The sequence below is a fragment of the Beta vulgaris genome, chromosome 4 (assembly GCF_026745355.1).
Source record: "Beta vulgaris subsp. vulgaris cultivar EL10 chromosome 4, EL10.2, whole genome shotgun sequence".
Taxonomy (NCBI): Eukaryota; Viridiplantae; Streptophyta; class Magnoliopsida; order Caryophyllales; family Amaranthaceae; genus Beta; species Beta vulgaris.
The window spans coordinates 52,466,256-52,487,514 of NC_079205.1; the positions used below are offsets into that span (position 1 = coordinate 52,466,256).

Sequence of the window (21,259 nt, forward strand, 5' to 3'; positions counted from 1 at the left end):
CTCTATACTCTCTCAAGTAAAACCAAAAAAAAAGAACTCCACAAAAAAAGCAAAATTCATGTCTGATCAAAATTTGTAGGAGAGAAAGAGAAAAACTACGGCGAAATTTCGTCATGATTTCCCGATTTACCCCTGATTTTCCGGTGTATTTCATCTTCTATTCATCTTTTTCCGGTCGTTCTCTCGTCGACGCTAACCACACCTCCTCCAGATTTTGCTCTCGTTAGAGTTTTGTTTATCTCTCTAACTTTTTATTTCTCTTCAACTGCACAGCAAGCAAAAACACTGATTATTTTGAATCGATTTTTTTTTGTTTTTCATTGATTAAACACAGTATTGTTATTAGAACTGTAAAGTAATCAGATTATTTTTAAAAAAAAAAAATTTTGATTTTTTTTTTGCATTTATTTCGAATTTCCTCCATGAAGAAGCTTCCACACAGTACGGAAAGTGTGTTAATGGAGTCGAAGATGAAGCCGAACTTCTTGCGAAACTTTCTGGTGAAGATTTTATTGTTCTGTCGGAGGTGTTACTTGTCATTTGTCAACATCAAGTGTCAAGTTTTTGTAATTGGAAAACAAAATGGTACATTAACCCTTGAAATATATATATTTATCTTAGATGTGGAAGAAGTTACTCTTATAGCATATAAAGTTACCCTAAAAGTGCTAAAAGTTACCCTTGAAATATATATAAAATTACCCTAAAAATGGTAAAAGTTACCCTAAAAATGGTAAAAGTTACCCTAAAAGTGGTAATAGTTACTCTTATAATAAATAAAGTTATCCTTGAAATATATAAAACTAAAAGTGTTAAAAGTTACCCTTATTTTCAGTTTTCAGATTAAGAGCTGTTTTTAGCAGATCCTACCCTTATATATATATATATTATATATATATATATATTATATATATATATATATATATTACCTAGTTTAGTTTTTCAATATATAATTAAGGGACAAAAAATATATACTTTCTCCATTCTGTTTTAAATGAAACGTTAAAACTTGGCACGAGGATTTATGAGAGCGAGAAAAGAGATAGAGAGAACGAAAAAAGAGGAAACATGTGATGAGGAGAAAGATAAAGAGAAGAGAATATCAAATAAAATAATATTTTATTTATTTTAAAATGGAAAAAAGTATGATGTTTTTCTGGTGATTTAGATTTAGTATCCAAATTAAGGGTAGAAATCTGATGGGTGTAAAAGTTTAACATGGTCGACCACCATGTATCAAATCTATTATTGTTTACTCATCAAAAAATACTAGATATCTATTATTAATTAATTGCAGGCCGTTTTGGGTTTAATATCTCTAATTCAATATTTAATTTAAGGTTGTTGAATAGAGTACCCCCTTCAATTACTATTCTAAACCATAGGTTATTGAGACTTGAAATTAGTGGGTACCCTCAATGAAAGCAAAGACCTTCAACTTCAACTACAATGTATACAACGTGCTACCATGCAGAAACACAACACAAACATCCCACATCTTATACAATGTTCTATTACATTTTATAATCCCCAAACTTGTATAAAATTTTATTCCTTTTACCCTTAAAATTTTCCATTGACTTTTACATTATTTTAACATATACAACTAGTACTTAGCTCGCTAGCTAATAGCTAGCAAATACAAAACAAAAACTAAACATACATGTAATTAGCCATTTAATTTGTTTTGATATGAGCACTTTAACAAAGCCTAGCATACCAAGTTTTTCTTCCATTTGTACTTATTTATCAAACCAAAGACTCCTAACATTTCGTCTTGTCTTAGTCCTCCTCATCTTCTTCCCTTTAATCCTCCTTAATGCTATCTTCCCCTTTCATCAACTCATCAATGTCATCTTCCTCCGAACACACAACTCTTTGGGGTTGGTGTCTACTCCACAAGAAGTCAAACTCCCAAAGTGGCTTGAGGTCATTCAAGGGATCCACCCAATGTACCCTAAGGAGCCCTTGAGGGTAGGTTTGATCAATTTCGACGACGATCCAGAGCAATCCCACCTAATACAATTAGGTGGGATTGCGGAGTCTATAACCATAACCATAACCATAACCATCGACGCCGTCTCTCCTAATATCACATGGAAGAATGTCTTCCCTGGGTGGATAAATGAGATGAACCCTAAAGGAACATGCCCTGAAATCCCAATGCCGGAGCTAGGGAAGTATGTTGGCCTAGATGTAGTGGTCGCACATTTGCCTTGTGGGGGTGATCAACAGAAAGAGGTGACAAATAGTCGTTGGAAAGATGGGATTAGAGATGTTCATAGGCTACAACTAAGCTTAGCAACAGCTAAAGTTATAGTAGAGAATAATAATGGAACAAGTAGCAAAGATAATAGTGATGTTTATGCTGTGTTTATAACCAAATGTGAGCCTATGGTAGAGATATTTAGTTGTGATGATTTGATATGGCATAGAGGGGATTATTGGGTGTATAAGCCTAAGGTTGAGAAGTTGAAAAAGATTATTAACATGCCTGTTGGAAGTTGTGCTCTTGCTCATTCGTATACTAAAGATTCAGGTATGTGCGGATTCTACTTATTCTATTTCTTACTATAATTATATTCTGTGTTCATTTTGATTTAGGTGAATTGCTAGGATTACAATTTGGAATGAACATGCATGTTTTTGGTTAGATGTTTAGGTCATTATGTGGTAATTTTAAATGTGTGGGTATCTATATATACATAACAGTGAATAAGTTGGAAGAAAAACGACGACAATCCCCTATAAACTTCTCTTGATATATCATGTTATTACATTTATTGGGTTGCTTTAATTTGATAACTTTGTCATGATATGAGGTTGATTTTTCTACTAATAGTACATTTTTGAATCTTTATACGACGTTTAAGGTAAGTTTATTGCAAGTCTTGAAAGGAGTCTTGACTTGAGACTTTTGTGGATCCTGTGTAATAAACTACTCTAAGACTCCATAGAGTCTTAAAGTGAGTTTTGATTTCTAAAACTAAACTCAGGACTCCCCTTGTCACATGTCTCAATTCTATTGGAATTTTTTTTTTAAAATATTAGCTCAAATATAAAAAATCTGATTACTACAAAAAAAAGTGAGTCTTGATAATAGTCTAGGGATAAAGTATAAAAATAAAGAGAGTCTGAAATGAGTCTGAGTTAGTGGAAATCTGATGTGGCAGAGTGGGAAGTATAGTTTTAGAGTACATATAGTCTATCTTTACAGAAGTATGTGTAACAGTGTAAGGATCAAAATTGGGAGATAGGCAACTGCAAGCTTCTAAAAATTGGAATTGAGCACATAGAATTCCAAAGAGGAGAAGATTGCATGAGTAAAATATAGCACAAACTAAATTTTGAATCATAAGGAGAGGACATATGGCATGAAATCTTCTTGTCAAATAATTATAAGTACAAATACAATAAAATAAAGTTATCGAGCAACAACTCAACAAGTGATAATCGAGTGGTATAGACATCACCTTGTGGGATCGAGTCTCATCTTTGCAAAAGAGATCCCCAATTTTCCCCTCCTTGCAAGAGATTTCAACTTACCTATCTAAAAAATAAATAAAATTACAATAAAGTTGTCGATATATTCCAAAGGATTCAATCTTTGGTTCATGTTATTTTGCACAAATATGGTTCTGATTGTTGGGAGTCAGAAATTCGAAACAACTTAGTTTGGCCTATATTTCACAAATTGCTAATATGACAGGTCCTCATATGGAATTTTCTCTTAGTAAATTGGTCAAATAATAAAACATAGTTTTTGCTCGCCTAGGACATGATATATGTAAAGGCAATAATAGAGATAGGAGCTCTAACAATTCACTTTGGATTGAAAGGCTAAAACTTCCTATTTTTGTTGAATTTCATTTTCTTGTGGCCACCTTCAATAGTAATTCCTTATAGATGCCTATTCTTAAAAAACATTTCGCAAGATAGTATTTATTGTTTAAGTTACTTTATAAGGGCTAAGTTGAACATGAAGTACGTTGCGTACAAAAATAGAGTATTACAAGGTTTTGTAAGGAAACATAATAGAGTATTACAAGGTTTTGTAAGGAAACATATCTAACAAGTAACATCCCTCTGAAGTATTCCTTTCACTTTCATACCTACTAGAAGTATTCTCGGCCCTTTTTCTTATACTTTTTTTTTAGAAAAATGCAACGAACATATCGGATGATCAATCTTCGTGGGCGGCACTAATTTAATTTGCCACCCTCCATATTTTAGGATGTTGTTAGAAATGCATGAAAATGATAGCCTAATGTTTTTTCTAAAATTAATCAGCTCGCTAATTATTATTTTTTCTATCTAGTTCGTCTCTGTTATTAAAATCTAATCATATGAAGCTTTTTCAAAAGATCAATCTCTAACAACTATAAACCAAGACAAACTTATACAAAGTATAGAAAATTGATCATTTCTATCTGAATTTTACCATTTCCAAAATGCAAACTTCAAATATAAATTGATAGATTGCTAACATCATTTCTAACATGATACAGGTAGTAAGCAGTTTCAAAGCAAAGCTGATAATTTGCCTGATGAGCTTCAACTAACAAGTTCACTAAGTCCCCACAAGTCAAGAGAAGCCTATGTAACGGTTCTTCACTCATCACAATATTACGTTTGTGGAGCAATAACTCTAGCACAAAGCATACTCCAAACTAACACCACTAAGGACCTAGTCCTCCTTGCGGATCGTACCATCTCTAAGCATTCGAGACAAGGCCTTGAAGCCGCGGGCTGGAAGGTAAAGCGAATTGATCGTATAAGAAGTCCTAACGCCAAGGTAGATGCCTACAATGAATGGAACTATAGCAAGCTTAGAGTGTGGCAATTGACCGATTATGACAAGGTTATGTTCATCGACTCTGACTTCATTGTACTTCATAACATTGATCATTTTTTCGACTACCCACAACTCTCAGCATCACCTAACAATAAGTGGCTCTTTAACTCCGGAATCATGATCCTAGAGCCATCAGAGTGTTTTTTTGACAATCTTATGAGTAAGCGATATACTTTGAAGTCTTACAATGGTGGAGATCAAGGGTACTTAAATGAGATCATAACTTGGTGGCATAGATTAACTGTGAAATTGAACTTCATGAAGTATTTTCCAAAGGAATTTGGTGATGGACCGCGAATTATTCCTGAGGACCAATACACTATCCACTTCTTAGGGATGAAACCATGGACATGTTATAGAGATTATGATTGTAATTGGAACAGAGAAGATTATCATAATTTTGCAAGTGATGAAGTGAATGCAAGGTGGTGGCAAGTGTATGATGCAATGCCTAAGGAGTTGCAACCTTATTGTGGTATGACAGAAGAAGCGGATGCAAGGTTACGTGAATTGAGAGCCAATGCTGAAGAAGCAGAGCTTGAAGATGGGCATTGGAGGATTGAGCTTAAGGATCCTAGACAGTTCAATTTGATCAAGTCAATATGATGAAATGCTTTTTTTTTTTATTCGTTATTCAGATAGAGGTTTTAACTTGATGATCGACCTTTAATAATTTCACTGTATGACAATATTTCTTTTATTTTAGGGTAAGATGAAGTTTCTTGCAAGGAAGGGGGAGAATTGGGGATCCCTCCTGAGTCTCTGGAGATCGAAGGTGATGCCAACACCACTAGGCTATCACGTGCTGCTTTCATTATATGACAATATGTTATATATAATAGTACTAGTAATATGGTGGCACGTATATAGCTCGTATGTGATACGTATACGAATTAGCCTTTAGGGTTCATATGCACGAGGCTAAGGGTTTATGCATCCCCTTAATCCTGCCTAATCATGATTGTAAGCACCGCAAATCACTTTCACTTTGTGGTTTGGAAAATGCACCCCAAGTATGCTACCAACAGTTTGCAACTTATCATCCAAACTCATTCTCATCTTACAAACTACGGATTCAGATCACCAAGTTGCTTAGTCCGAGTTTGCCATGACAGATGTAGACGTGTTCTTTTGTTTACACTCTAAGGCCTTGTTTGGTTAAGCTTTTTTAGGGTTTGGGAACAAGTTCAATAATTTGAATCCATTACTCCTTGTTTAATTGGGCCGGTCCAAAGGGAAATAAGAGGAGAATTAGTTCTCCTAATTAGCCTATGACTCTTCTATTATATATAGGACTATAATTTTTTGAATTTTTTTCAAAATAGAAACTCGATTTTCTTCGGCATAAGAGTCAAAATTTCAACATTAGACATACGAATTATAAATTCGTTTAGTTGCAAAATTTGATTGGTTTAGTTTCTGTCACTTAAGTCTCTCACCATTCTTTTTTTTTTTTTTTTTTTTTTACTTTTCAAAGTTAAATTCTATGAACAAAATAGAAATTTTATTGAATTTATTTATGATTTATAATATTATAATTTTTTAGTTGATTTTTGAATTAAGTGCAATACTTCATAAATTGTAAAGAAAGTGGACACTTTGTTTCAAGTCAATTTTTTCATAGGTTGTAGTTTGTAAGTGAATTTTTAAGTTTTTGTAAAGTTTCCTCATTTTAGTGATTTGCATAACGTAAATTATGCAATTTTATGATTTTAGTTGACTTGTGAGTGATTTTAATATAATATGTATGATATTATATTTTGTATGTTATGACTAGCTAGTATGGTCCAAATTAGGATAGCAAGATACGATTTGTGAATCGTTATATTTGAATATAAATTAAATAAGAACTGTGAATCGTTTGTATTTTTGTAACTTTAAATTTTCGTTATTTATTTAATTCAAATTATGTAATCAAGCGTGAGGATCCAAGGAGTTTCAAGGATGGCGATCCATGGAGATTCAAGGGAACATTCATGAAGATTAGATATTTTCTTAAGTATATATAGGGGCCATAATAGATCATTTAATTATTGCTTTTATAATTTTCTTGCATTTATTTTGTTTAAATAATGTTTGATTCTAATTTTGGTTGTGGTTAATTGATTCATGTGTTCACTATTGATTGACCATATTAGTAAACTTAGGTCCCCAAAAGTAATATTGAGTTTAATTGTTTTTCCAAACAACACCTATAAAGCCTTAGATCATGAATAATGTATTTTGCCAGAGCAGGGTGTTGTTCATATTTCCAGCTGGGATAGTAGGGTAGGTTTTTGAAACCTACATGTTAATGTTTGAGTTAACTCAACAAAATCATCAACAGACAAAGTTTTGGGTTTTAAAGCTAAGAGATAGGAGTAAACAAGGAGTTGTTAACCTGTCTACCAAGAATTATAATTATACTAGTAGAATTATTGCTTATCGCTGTGGTGATATTGATGCGGTTTTACCCATACGCAGCAATATATCACGTTAAAATAAAATATAAAATAACCATATTGCTGCGGTTCTTGTCAGAAACCGCAGCAATATGGTTTCAACAAAAAAAATATTGAAAAAAAGTTGACATTTGACTAGACATATTGCTGCGGTTTATGACAAGAACCGCAGTAATATATTAAAATTATATTAAAAATTAATATTTTAATATATTGTTGCGATTCTTGTGAGAAACCGCAACAATATATCTATAACAAAAAAACATTAAATGAAACCCTAAATATAATTTAAGTGGGGCGCCTCTCTCCTTCTCAAATCTCTCTCTCTCCTACAAACCCTAAATATAAATAAATTGGGGCGCCTCTCTCCCTCTCAAATCTCCCTCTCTCGTGTAAACCTAAGCTCCCAGCCGCTCTCTCTCTCTTCCCTCTATCTCTTCCCTCTCTCGTGTAAACCTAAGCTCCCGAAAATCTCCCCCTCTCTCTACTGTAGAACCCCGTCGTCATCCCACAAATCTCCCTCTCCTCTTCCTTTTTGTTCGTTTGTAGTCGGTCGTTGGTCCTACGTTAATATTATTAGACCGGTGGCTATTCGTTCGTGAGTCGAAATCCTAGATCCTGTTGTTCGTTTGTTCGTCGAAATCGGACCGGCGGTAATTCGTTCGTGAGTCGAAATCAATATCATCGTTCACGACAATACCAGGCGAAAGGGAAGAGGCTAATTTGCTTTTTAACGGCAATACCAGACGAAATCGGACCAGCGGATTATCAGGCTCCGTCATCGATATCGTCTTTTTTTTCCCTTTTCTTTTTTTTTTTCGTTTTGTAGATCCGCAAATTTTGTGTTTTAGGAATTATAATTAGGAAAAATGGATGAGAATACCCCCAACTTTGGCCCATCCGCTTTTAATACCCCCAACTTTGGCCCATCCGCTTTTAATACCCCCATCTATGGGTTATTCTTGTATAATCCCAACTATTGGGTAGATCCGCCACAAATACACAGTGACCTGAAGGAAACCTATTTAACTGGTAAATAGGCTATGTGTCATGCTTTTATTGGCTTATTATCAATGATTATTTTATTTTTGTATTTTTTTAAATCCCACCCTTCCCTCACCCCACTACCACCCACTGCCACCCTCCACCACCCACTGCACCTCCCTCACCACCCACTACCACCTTCCTCACCCCACTACCATCCACTGCCACTTCCTTCACCACCCATTGCCACCTTCCTCACCACCATTGCCCCCTCCCTCACCCCCATTTTAAAACCTCGTCGAAAACCGCCACACCAAAGACCCCTTCTCCTACGTGATTTTCTTCTCTCTCCTCTGTTTCGGGTTCTTTCCATAGCACCACAACACCACAACACAACCACCACATACTACCTATGACTACAACACACCAAAGTAACTCATCATACCAAAACTCTAACAATAACAACAACATAACAACATCAACAACAAGAATAGGGGTAAAACAACCCAGCCAAGGTGGTAGAAACACAACACCACCACGATGGCAGAACGTCAATATAGCGGTGCACGACAGACAAAGAAAAGAACAACAACAACGACGCATAAAAAACAACAACAACCCACGGGGCACGAGCAGCAGCACTGGTGGCAGACACGCGAACGGAGGAGAGAGAATTATGGGAGGGGTAAGGGCAGGGGGTTATCGCGGAAATCGAGGGGGAAGGGAGGGGGTTGTCGCGGAAATCGATGGGGATGAGGGTTGGGCTAGCAGGAGGGCTGCGTGATGGAGGGGAGGGGGAGAGTGTGGCTGAAATTATGGTGGGTGGGATTTGTGGTGGGAGTAGAAATTGAAAAGAGAAAGGAAATAGAAATAAAAAAAATTACCTAGCTAACAGTTTGCAAGTCACCTTGGTGTATTTATGGCAGACCTCCCCAATAGTTGGGATTATACAGGAATAACCCATAGTTGGGGGTATTAAAAGCAGATGGGCCAAAGTTGGGGGTATTCTCATCCATTTTTCCTTATAATTATTCTACTAGTGTTTCGATGAAGGGTTTAGATTTGAGGAAGACGTGACTTTTCGTTTGATTTTTGTACTAGTTTTATTTTAGTAATTGTTATAATATTTTCAGGTTTAGTATTTTGTGGTATTATCATATTATAGTTGTATAAATTTTTTAATATTCTTTTTGGAGTTACATTCTTATTCTTATGTTGGTGAACTTTAAGAGAATTGTTATAATTTTTTTTCAGATCTGCTGTTGTTTTGGTATTATAATTTTGATTTTTTTATAATATGCCTTAAATTTATTGTAATAATATACTTCAATCTGTATTTTTGTATTTTTTATGTTTTTGAATTTGTATTATAATTTTTTGTCATTAGTTTCAATCAGTAGTGTTTTATTTTCTTTCCGCCTTTTTATCTTTCAAATTTGATGGAATAATGCAAAAAAAAAATAAAAAAATTACCTGTACCGGTATCTATTGCTGCGGTTTCTGGTCAAAACCGCAGCAATATGTTGTACAATTAAAAAAATATATATTGCTACAGTTTTGGCCTGGAAACCGCAGCAATATTTGTAGATAATGTTGCGGTTTAAAACCGCAGCAATATAATTAATACCTATTGATGCCCCCTTGATTGTTGCGCGCCCTAAACCGCAGCAATGGGCCACTTTTTGACCACAACAATAAGCATTTATTCTACTAGTAATTAGTTATAATTAGTAAAGTGTTTACTTACCTCAACTTCTATAAATTGAAGGCATGGCCAAAGTCCGTTTGATTGTAGTGGGGGGATCTTGGTTATTTCTTTATTCAAAAGGGGGCTGTCAATTTGGATAAAGGACAATAGTTAATTAAAATTTGTTTAATTGCCTATTTCTTGATAAACATTGATTGAATCCTGCTTTACTATTTGTTGTAGTAATAATTATGTCTAGTAGCAACAACATCAACACCAACAATTCTACTTGTAATTTGCACTCTGTCCTTTCGAAGGACAAATTGAATGTTGAACATTTCATTGCAAGTGAAAGAGAAATGAGAATAGTTCTCATAACTGATAAGTTTAACGACTTTCACATGCAAGGGGCCGGGAGGAAGCAATGATGCAAGAGATGCATGAAATGCTAACTCAGACTGAGCGAAACATCCCTAAAGAGACAGGAAAAGAATATGAGGATGTTCTTATGCTTAGTAAAGGACAATCGCCCAATAGGATTGGGATTGCTATTAAGAAGGGAAAAAGCAAACAAGTTGGGTTTAACTAGGTCATTGACGGGTGAAGTTGGGTGCGAGTTAGTTTTGGGTCGGAAACAGGTTGGGTCTGGGTCGTTGTTCACGGGTGCAACTGGCCACAGGTCCACCTGGGTCGGTCCAATTCAGGTTGGATTACCAATTCCACGGGTTCAAAGGGGTACGGGCGGACGCTGAGTCGGAATGGGTCGGCTTTCCGACCGACCACTCTCAGCTCGGAACAGGTTGGATCTGAGTCGCATGCGAGTTCACCCATGGGTCGACCAAGTTTTTGACACCTCTACCCCACATGACTATATTTTTTCTTATAATTGAAAAAATTGAGAAGATTCTTTCTATGTATGAATAGTGTCAAGATTCTAAGTGAGAACTATGAAAAAAAAGGAGAACAACTTTTAGGTAGAAATTACATTTTTTTTCAAGTCAATAGTTGTGGTTTTCTGATGATTAGCTATCATTTTCAGGTAAATAGTTATGCAACTGGGTAAATAGTTATATTTGTAAGGTTAATAGTTATGAATTTTAGTTATTACTAATTATTTATAGGTTCTTAGTTATGTCTTTCATGTTATTACTTATACTTATGGTTGTGGATAAATTATTATATTTGTTAGGTTAATAGTTATGATTTTTAGTTATTAGTAATTATTTACACGTTATTAGTTATAGTTTTCATGTTCTTAGTTATAGTTATGGTTCTGGATTAATGGTTATATTTGTAAGATTAATAGTTATGGTTTTTAGTTATTAGTTATTAGTAAAATGCTTTATAATCTCGTTTCTATGATATAACTAATACTTTAACTAATGTAATTCAACGCTTAACTAATATATTTCACCGCTTAATTAATTCATCCAGAAATAATTTAAGGTTAGCATAACTAATAGGTCCAACCGCTAAACTAATTTTCAGTATGACATCAACTGGTCTCGCGTTAACGCTAACGTGAGACCGTTCGTCAAAAACAGACTCTTTCTTTCTTGCTCATTTTGAAAATTTTAATCGTAAAATACAAATATCAAAATATTATCATATGTTAGTTATATCTCAATGTGTAATTTTAAAATATCAATTTTAATTAATTTAAATAACTTTTACTTATGTGCAATTTTAAAATATTACTAGTCAACCATCATGAAAACTTGTAAGTCAAAGACTCAGAGTACGTAAACAAGAGTAAGACTTTTAATTTTGTGTATGTTCATATAATTTACGTTGACTATGATATACAAACAAATTTTTTTATGTTAAACTTTTTAAGATTTGTACCTAAAGTCCTCGACATATATTTTCAAAATAACAACTTTTCAATATTTTACTCCTAAATAATTAAAGATATAATAATAGTCAAATATGTTATTTCCTATAAAAAAAAAGTCAAATATGTTTGAGGAAAGTGACTGACTTGTTAATTAAAGTGGTGCAGGTTATAAACGAATGTCCTTGTAAAAGCAATTTAATTCCTTTCTTCTTCTTTTTTTCCTTATCCAAGTTTGCCGAAGGACTTACAAAATATGTTATTGGTTAAAATCAATAGGTTTGGCTTTAGTGGTTCCATGCATAACTTACAAGAAATCAAATCCGAGTTATGTCATAAAAAAAAAGTCTAATCCGAATAGCATTAGGAAGTTATATCATGACTTTCCTATATAGTATATATATAACCTTCACGAGATAACAAGAAATCATAACCCCCCAAAATAATCAACTTTCTCATAGAAAAAATTTAGTCTCTTTAATTCTTCCATATTCAACAACAAGAAGTTTTTACGCTAAATCATGGACGTATCAAAATCAAAGGTGATATATGGAGTACAGCTCTACTTTGACAAATCCCTACAAGCCAAACTCATGGAAGCTCGTAAAAGATTAACCTCCGCTATGAATTACTACAAATCTGCTGACGATTCATCAGACAACTATTTAACCATGACACTCCCTGAAATACACAAACTCCCATGCATGACACTCTTCACTACGTCAAGCCCTAGCGGTTGTCACGACTACAACCTTGCTACTCAAGTTTCCGCCACCGTCGACGAGTTTTTCGACGACAAAACATCGCCACGAGGAATTCTTCCGGTAGCGTTCGACTTAGAGACGGTTTTAGACCTGGGAGATGAACACCACATGTTTCTATCGCCACTCGACCGACTTGGGGACGTAAGGGAATTTAGGGATAGACTTTGCATGGAGATGGAATCAAGAGGTGTTAAGGATAATTATTTTGATAAAAGGTGGGTCCCAGTTGTACCATTGATGAAGCAAACATGGAAGCAGTATGATCAACATAAGGTGGATGATGAAAAGTGTTGGAAGGAGTTTTGTAAGGAAAATAATTATGTGTTAACTGGATTTGTTGATAAGATTGCTATGTTACAACTTTCTCCTAGACGATTTGTGTGGAAGGTTTTTCCATTGCGAGATGATAATCAAGACCCTGACTTCTTTAAGGATTTAATGTAATTATTAGAATTACTGGAATAAGATTTTTTTTTCCTTTAATTTGTGTTTTTTAGGATTGTTTGTCTTTTTTATTCGAATAGAATAAGGGAAATATATATATATATATATATATATATGGAAATTGTTTTGGCTACATGTTTTTTGGTTGATTTGACTTCGTCATGTAAGTAAGCTAGTTAAAGGGGTTTTTTTCTTGTTTTTTTAAAGCTGGTTAGAGTTTGATGCAACTATGAAATTTTTCACTATAAATCCTTACTTTGAGTGTCTTCCCATAATAATCACTATTTTGATTTATCAATGAATAATTCTAGTTTGGTGTTGATCCCTAATCAAATTTAATGAATTTCACATGCATGAAGAATTCACATAACGAGCTCTAATTAATTAGCAATCTGATTTTAAAAGATGAAGCAAGAAACCGAGTTTTCCGACAGGAATAACCCTGATTAATTAGGAAAAAATGATTTAATCAGTCCCAACTATGAGCGGCCTGATAAAAACAGTCCCAACTTCAATTTATTATTGTTCAATCCCAACTTTTGTGAATTTTACAATAATGGTCCAGGTTAATCAGTAACGGTTTAAGAGGTCAATATTTTTTTTAACAATTTTTACTTTTTTTTTTTTACTGTTTTAATACCTCATCTTTTTCTCTCCTTCCTCCCCTTCCCCCTCCCCGACCATGCTCTGCCACATATCTTCCCACCCCACAACCCCACACAACCAGCACAACATAAACACGGTGGCAGCAATGACGACAAAACGCGCGAAGCAGCAGCAACGAGTAGAGACGCAAAACACCATAAAACGAGGTGAGGGAAGGACGAGGCAAGGGATTTAGCACACCGAAGATCCACGACTGGCGAAGACGAAACCGGTATGGTGGCAGCAACACCACTCACGACACCAACAACAAGTCGAACACGAGGGAGAGAAAATAGGGGAAGCAACGTCAAACACCAAGAGCGGTATCGGCATCAACGCGCATCACCGGCGACTGGACGAACAATGGCGGAGCAAGTGGTCCGAGGCAACATCGACGGTAGGAGGAAACAACATCGGGAAAAAAGAGAGCGACGGGGTTTGGGGTTCTTAGGGGGATTTTGGGTTTTGATTTTAATTGAGTGAGGAACTATACTTCAATTTGTATACCTTGATAATCAATGGAGCCCAAGCAATATGTGGCTAAAAGAGATAAAGTCACGAAGAAGATGAAGCAGGGGGTGGGTGATGAAGATGAACGCATGGGAAGATAGGGAGAGAAAGGGGTTTTGGGTATGGTAGAGAGGGTGGTGGAGAGTGGTGACAGTTAGGGGAGGTAGGTGATGGGGTAGTGGGGTGGAAAGGGGAGGGGGTCAGGTGGCAGGGGAGAGGAGGAGGAGGGAGGAAAGAGGAGGAAGAAGAAAGAAAAAGAAGGGAATTTTTTTTTGGCAAGTTTATCTGTTGGGATTAGTATTGTAAAATATCCTCTAAAGTTGGGACTGAACAATAAAAAACAATAGTTGAGACTGTTTTTGTCAGAGCGCTCATAGTTGGGACCAATTAAATCAATTTTTTCGATTAAGCTCTCAACAATGACCCTTCCTACTTGATGCTTTATGCTTTATGTTTTATGCTTTTGTGAGATGGTGTCTTAATCCTGAAAGAGATTCGCGAAAGCCATTTAGCAGTCCAGTAGGCTATGCAGGATCCCAACACCTCTGTTTTAACTCCTTTCTTCTTAATAAAGGCCACCACTTCAATGAAATGATCAATGCGAAGTGATGAAACATCTTCAAACCACCCAACATCTTGTCTCATAACTTCTTGTTAGGAGGGAGTATAGAAAGACACGCCTGATGCAAGAATAATTCGCAAGAATCTAGCAAATGTAAAAAGTAGCTAACCAGAGTACAATACAAATGAATTGCAAGAGATTTCATGATCAGATAACTTTCAGAATCCAAAACTATTACTGTTATACAAAGCCAGATATACCAGATACAGATTACGAGTAATAAATTGACAATAGAGGTAACACATTTTATGTATTTAAATATATGTAGGATTTTATTTTAAAAAGTTTGAACTATTGATTAACCTTTATAGGTCCCAACTTTAGGGGGACTGCAAGGGTGGGGCCGTGGGGGAGAGTTAATGAGGGTTAGTAGATGAGATTAGGGGTTAATGACTAATGGAAAGTTAACACCGTTAGTCATAAGGGTAGTTTGATGTATTATTTAAAACGTCTGGAGTATATGGTGAATTTGAAAAGGTATATGGTAGAAAACTTAAAAGATAATGAGAAAAAAGGAATGCTGGAAATTGGGATCAAACGAGTTCGAATTAGATAGCTATCTAAAAGTAGGGTGTTGATTTAAAGCGATGATCAATGATCAAATACTCTTCATTCGGTATGCATGAACTCACAGTATAAATATTGGCATGAAACAGTTCCCTTTACAGTAACTAAACCAATTTGAAATCAAGCAAACCCAATTACCAGCTTCCCAATACACATATTGCAATTTGCAAGATAGAAAAATATATCATAACATCAAACTGATGTTACAAAACTCTTTGCATCACTTTCTCACCAAGTACAGCCTATTGTAGGTGATAGAAATCTATATTTTCACATCATCATACTATAGATCTTCGGACATTTTTCATGCCTCGAAACTTCAGAGGGCTCCAAATAACCGGCTTTTTCTGCAGGGCAACTACAGTTGGGTGCTTTGGTCTCCATGGACCAGCCTGTTGGGTAGGAGGGCTTGCCATAAACCTTCTACTACTTTTCGGTGTTGCTTCCATTGAGGAACTAACGGTCCTTGTTTCTGGCAGAGGTGAAAATACCTTTGAAAACCGCCTTACCTTTGATGTCTCCCTAAAAAACAAGGGCCTTGGTAATGCACTCTCGCGTTTTGACAGTGAGCTCATAGGGGTACCCATTTGCAAACTTGGATCAGGACGAAATGTTGCAATGGAGACCCTTCTCTTTGGCTGTAATGATGCTGCCATCGGTTCAGAGGATGGTCTCACAGCAAAGGAGATCCTTCGTGGCCCTCGAGTGCCTCTTGTATTTGGACCAATGTTTTCATCACCATCATTGTGTGAAGACTGTGAACTTGGGAGACGAGAATGGAAATTAGAATTTTTCTTGGCCTGAACAGGTGCCGATGGTGGGGGCATGAAATTAGAAATTCTTCTCAGTGGCATCCTCATGTTTGAAGGACCTAAAGGAGGCTTCTTTTCTGTTGTTGTCTTTGGTGCCTGTCTTGGTTGTCTGATAATATTAGCAGCAGCAACAGCTCTATTTTCTTGTTTCTGTCTAGTTTTCCTCTCTTCACCTAGTTGGTTCTCAAGCTCTCGCACCTGTTAATATATGTTACATTAAACATACACATAGACATCACCAGAAACAACAAACATATTGCGCTCAAGATATGCTACCTTCTCCTGAAGACTTCTACAGATATGCTCTCTGGCAGAAAGCCTTAGCTGCAAAGATTGTACACTATCCTGCAGTTTCTTTGTTTCCTTTTCATCATGTTTCAACTTTTCAGCCTATTAAAATTTACAAGTATAAGCTACAGACAAGAAGAAGTATAACATTGAGCTACATGACTCGAGAAGCATACCAGATGCTTATACTTAAGGAGCTCAGAGAAATCTGCTTGTTTGCGAGCTGGACCATATTCAATTCCCTTGACTCGACTAGCAAAGTTCAGTGAGCATAGAGTCTCCCCCATGTCTGCATCACTTGGGCTAATTTGGACAAACATCAGAGTCTTGCAATCGCCGCCTGCATTGCCATTAAATTTTAATGTGAGAATGAGAACAGAAGGAAAAGGCATAACTGAGTTCAATAAATCTTGAGATTGCAATGGAGAGCTAATTACTAGGTCAGCTTTCAAGAAATTTCTTACCAAGAGAACTCTGCAGCATGTGAGTGAGCTTCGAATTTCTGAAAATTAACAAAACAATTAAATTAGGTTGATAAAGTCCTGCAAATGCTGAATGTCTTAAATATCTGCTTATCGAAACATGTCTTAGACCTGTATGGAACATGGGCTGTTTTAGTTGCAAGGGCAGATATAACATCACCAAGAGCTGAGAGAGATTTGTTAATGAACTGAGATTCCTTCAGTCTTTCACCTTCAACCTCAATCCTCCCTACGCGCTCACTTCCAGCCAAGTCTACCAACCAAAGGTTGCTCTTTGTCCTTTGTCCATTTACTAAATTTTCTCCTTTCACCATAACCCGCAGCAGGCTACAAGCACATCAAAGTTTATCAATATCACAGTAATGGAATGGGCCAACGGATGATCAAAAGTTCCAATTCACACCATTCAACCAATGTCAAAACATTTGTATTATTTGATGCAAACATGGGAGTCCAAACTATGACACTCACAGTATACATAGTGATTGGCAGTGTAAACATAAATTTCAACCATATCAGAGAATATTACCAATGCGAACGGCTGCTGAATTCATTTGCATTGGTTGATCCAACAGATCTAACTCGGCTCCCAGTCTTGAGTAATTCCCATACTTCATCTGTACCATAAGCACGAGCTTCAACAAGTCCAGGGATTTCTTGTGTTCCCTCTGCAGCTTGTTTTATCTCCAGCCTAAATGATCGAAAGCACACCATTCAATACCTCAATAAGTGAGTCTTCCATACAAAAGATATGATTGCATAATTTACTTAGCTCACAGCAAAATAATCAACAACTTCGAGTTTACAACTTGTTCAATCAAGATAAAGAAAGACATGAACATAGACAGAACCCTCAAGGTAACAAAAGGCAAGGCACACCATTCAATACCTCAATAAGCAAGCCTTCCATACAAAAGATATGATTGCATAATTTACTTAGCTCACAGCAAAATAATCAACAACTTCGAGTTTACAACTTGTTCAATCAAGATAAAGAAAGACATGAACATAGACAGAACCCTCAAGGTAACAAAAGGCAAGGCACTCAGAGCCCTATACTTGCTAAAAGTCATTTGACATCGAAAATATGTTCCTGGACAGGCCAAGGATGAGTCAAAAGGGACAGCCCCGAGTTATAATGCTTTCACAGCTTGCCAATTGTATAAAAACATAATGGGTGAAAAGGTGCAAAAAAAAAAACGTGCTAAAACGAAACCACTGGCCAAAAATGCAAAGAGAAGAACGGAAGTATAAGCAATTCAGGTACTAAACATATGTGAAACATGCAATGTCCACATACTTACGATAAATAGTTATATACAGCTTGGCTGATCAAACAGTCGCATTATTCATGCCACTAACAAAAGAGTAAAAGATACTGACAAGGCAACAAGTAAATTGATGCTCACAAATCACAAATACTTTTGCTAAAATTCCAGTAATATGCACATGAGCATTTCTGCATTTCTGCATATTTGACCTACAATTTGCTTAGACATGTATGATCAGGGGAAAATAATTCCTTTCTTTAAGCTATAAGGCATATGAAGAAAAAAAAAAAAAGATGAAAGCCTACGCCGAAATTGGGCCAATACATAAAACGCAGCATTCACCAGCTTTTTGATAATGAAAAATTCCATGCTTATGACAAGAAATTTTACATAGAAAAATTGAAGATGATTAGGATCCAACTAAGAATCACTTACTTTTTAGGTGGTTCACTGGTATTCTCTACCAGGAGGTCCCTTATTTTTTCATTGTAGACCTCCAACATGCTCACAAACAGCTCGTATCTCATGGTACCACTTCTCTGATTAGCAATCCTGAATAACTCCTCCAAAGTTCTATAGTTAACTCCTCTATTTTCAGGTGTCCCTTCCATGGTAAAAGTCTTTCCTGTTCCAGTTTGTCCATAGGCGAAAATGCAAACATTGTAGCCATCCAAAACAGAGGTGACAATTGGGGATGTTTGTGCAAAAATCTCCTCTGCGTATCCAAAAATCAATTTTCAGAGAAACACCAAAAACATGCAACCCAACAAGCAACACTAAAATCAAAGTGATCAGATTACCTTGTTCAGCATGAGGCCCAAATACATGGTCAAATTTGAACTGTTTTTTCGAAGAATCAGCACAGGCTATACTCAATTCATGGTCTTGGGATGGGGGAATTTCAACAATAGAATTCGACCCGTTTGCGAGTTCCTGTTGGTTCAAAGGCCTACATCTACAGAAGACCCTAATATTGCCTTTAAGCTCAATCACTTCATTGTAAAGCCTTTTTCTTTCAGTGTATTCATCAAGATACTTATTCTTCAATAGGGCAGACTCTTCTATGTATTTTTTCTTCAAAATCTCATGCTCCTCACCTGATAACAACACTTACAACCAATATAAAAAAATTGAGCAGCAGGAACAATCCAATACTCGAAGAGACGAAGCACGAAAGAATAAGGGTAACATACTAAGGTGCTGAAGAGTATTCAGAACTTCGTAGCCAGGAAATTGATTTTTCGTTATATCTTTTACCTCGTTGGATAGAGTAGTATGCTCTTTCCTCAAAATCTTACAAAACAAAAACATAATAAGTTAATCATATTTAATCAAGCTAAAGCAAAGGAAATCAAGGTTAATCACATTTAATTCACCTGAATCTTGTCGCTAATATCGCCGATTTTCTTTAAAATGGGAAGCTTAGGCTCTTCATCAACCGATACCGCTTCGGATTCATTTGAAAATTGACTTACATCAGGGGAATTTGAACATTCTTCCACATTTTCTGAAAATGGAAGAGAATTTCTAAAATCAGCGCTAATGTCAAATTCTTTAGTAGATAAATTCTGTTAACTTTTCAAACTAACCTAACACACCCTACAACGGAGAAGACAGTGTAGTTCAAGAAGTAAACAAAATCGAATCAAAATCCCTAAATTATCAAGAACAAAGAAAAACACAATCAACTACTACCACACCTCATTTCAACAATTTTACAGTAATTCTAGGGTTTCAATCGAATAACAAAACGAAAATCATCAAATCACAGCAAAAAAACAAGTAGAAAGATTACATGAGAACACAATTAATCGAAGAAATACGGAAAGAAAACCTAAGAATTTGAATTTAAAAAAGAGAAATTAAGTCGACTTACCACTCATTTTCGTCGAACTAAGTTTGATTCGAAATTTTAGGAGAGAGAGAGAGCGTTGTGGATGAGAAGAAGAGGAGAGAGAAAGAGAGGATGAAGGTAGCAAAATCTCAAACGGTCAGAAAGTGTGTGTAAATTTGAAGGAGGGAATTTAAATTATTTGAATTGTTAATGAATATCAGCCGTTTGATGATGAATACTTCTTTATTTTGAGTATTCTTAACGGCTATTTTTCTAACCAGTTGAGACTTGGGAGCGTCATGGACTCGTGCTACTCTGAAGCTATCGGGCTTGTTCATGTACTGTCTAGACCCGGATGTGGTTAACTCGTTATGGACTTTGGTTACTCAGCGAAAAAAAATCCAATAACACAATTTGTAGATGGTGTACACGTTCATATTGTGAGTAAGGTACGCACATGTACATGACTAACAAGCCAAATGTAAATGATAACAAGTCAAATGAACAACATAACATGACTAACAAGCTAAATGAACATATATACATCTTTGTTAGTATATGTTTATTGATATTAGTCTTTATTTCATAATCTAGTGTTTGATGTTCATCGTGTGCACCTACTAATTTGCATATGAAATATATTCATTTATATTTATTAAGTATTAAATAACCTATGAAAATATTAATATTTTTATTCTTTATGTTTGAATTGTGCATGGGAGCATAGAGCACTAAAGAGTTATGACAAGAATATAATTATGTTACAAAGGGAAATTTCCTCATGTACTCCTGAGGTTTGACGAAATTTTCAAATTACTCTCACATTTAGGGAATTTCTCAAATACCCCTTAACTTTGTGTTTGGACTCAAGATATCCTTACTAATGACGAAATGACAACAGGCGTTAAGCGATTAGTAATTAAGGTGCCTTATACCCGTTGCAACTGATTAGATGGCCCTAAATTTGTTTGTACTATCTTCAACCAATTTAAAACTGACCTAACGTCATAATCTCCCCAATTCTCTATTTCTCTCCGTCTCTTTCCCACAAATATTTCCTTGCTTTGTTACTATAAAAAATGATAACCCTGAAATGTCGTCCTCTCCTTCTCCAATTGTTGCTTCTATGAAGCAAGGAGAGGTAGCAGGTGCAGGAAGGAGATGGAACTTGATGACTCTGAATCCAGAGACAACTCTAACAAATTGTACTACAAGTGTG

General features: G+C 35.7%; 2 protein-coding genes across 3 annotated transcripts; one reads left to right on the plus strand and one right to left on the minus strand.

Annotated features, from left to right (window-relative positions):
* The first annotated feature begins 1,664 nt into the window (after positions 1 to 1,664).
* Positions 1,665 to 5,873, plus strand: LOC104890904 (putative UDP-glucuronate:xylan alpha-glucuronosyltransferase 4). The gene is made up of 2 exons (XM_057393786.1): positions 1,665 to 2,539; positions 4,509 to 5,873. Exons 1-2 carry the CDS (start codon positions 1,693 to 1,695, stop codon positions 5,459 to 5,461), a joined length of 1,800 nt encoding a protein of 599 aa, XP_057249769.1. The 5' UTR covers positions 1,665 to 1,692; the 3' UTR covers positions 5,462 to 5,873.
* Positions 5,874 to 15,405: 9,532 nt separating this feature from the next.
* On the minus strand, positions 15,406 to 20,234 carry LOC104890844 (kinesin-like protein KIN-14S). 2 transcript variants are annotated; one of them, XM_010676454.3, is made up of 11 exons: positions 20,083 to 20,234; positions 19,583 to 19,713; positions 19,400 to 19,499; positions 19,007 to 19,303; positions 18,642 to 18,921; positions 17,465 to 17,626; positions 17,047 to 17,262; positions 16,918 to 16,955; positions 16,630 to 16,793; positions 16,442 to 16,555; positions 15,406 to 16,363 (listed from the first exon to the last, which is right to left on the minus strand). In XM_010676454.3, exons 1-11 carry the CDS (start codon positions 20,087 to 20,089, stop codon positions 15,632 to 15,634), a joined length of 2,241 nt encoding a protein of 746 aa, XP_010674756.1. In that variant the 5' UTR covers positions 20,090 to 20,234; the 3' UTR covers positions 15,406 to 15,631. The 2 variants fall into 2 exon arrangements, with proteins under 2 accessions (XP_010674756.1, XP_010674755.1); XM_010676453.3 differs by having other exon boundaries at positions 19,007 to 19,315.
* Between the last annotated feature and the right edge of the window lie 1,025 nt (positions 20,235 to 21,259).

Bases quoted from the DNA above. Each gene is read 5' to 3' on its own strand.
- LOC104890844 (XM_010676453.3), bottom strand. The intron at 17,263-17,464 runs GTAATATTCTCT...ATGTGCTTGTAG, and splicing joins TTCAGCAGCCGTTCGCATTG to CCTGCTGCGGGTTATGGTGA. The intron at 16,956-17,046 runs GTCTAAGACATG...GTTAATTTTCAG, and splicing joins ACAGCCCATGTTCCATACAG to AAATTCGAAGCTCACTCACA.
- LOC104890904 (XM_057393786.1), top strand. From the start codon at position 1,693: ATGAGCACTTTAACAAAGCCTAGCATACCAAGTTTTTCTTCCATTTGT. The intron at 2,540-4,508 runs GTATGTGCGGAT...AACATGATACAG, and splicing joins TTCGTATACTAAAGATTCAG to GTAGTAAGCAGTTTCAAAGC.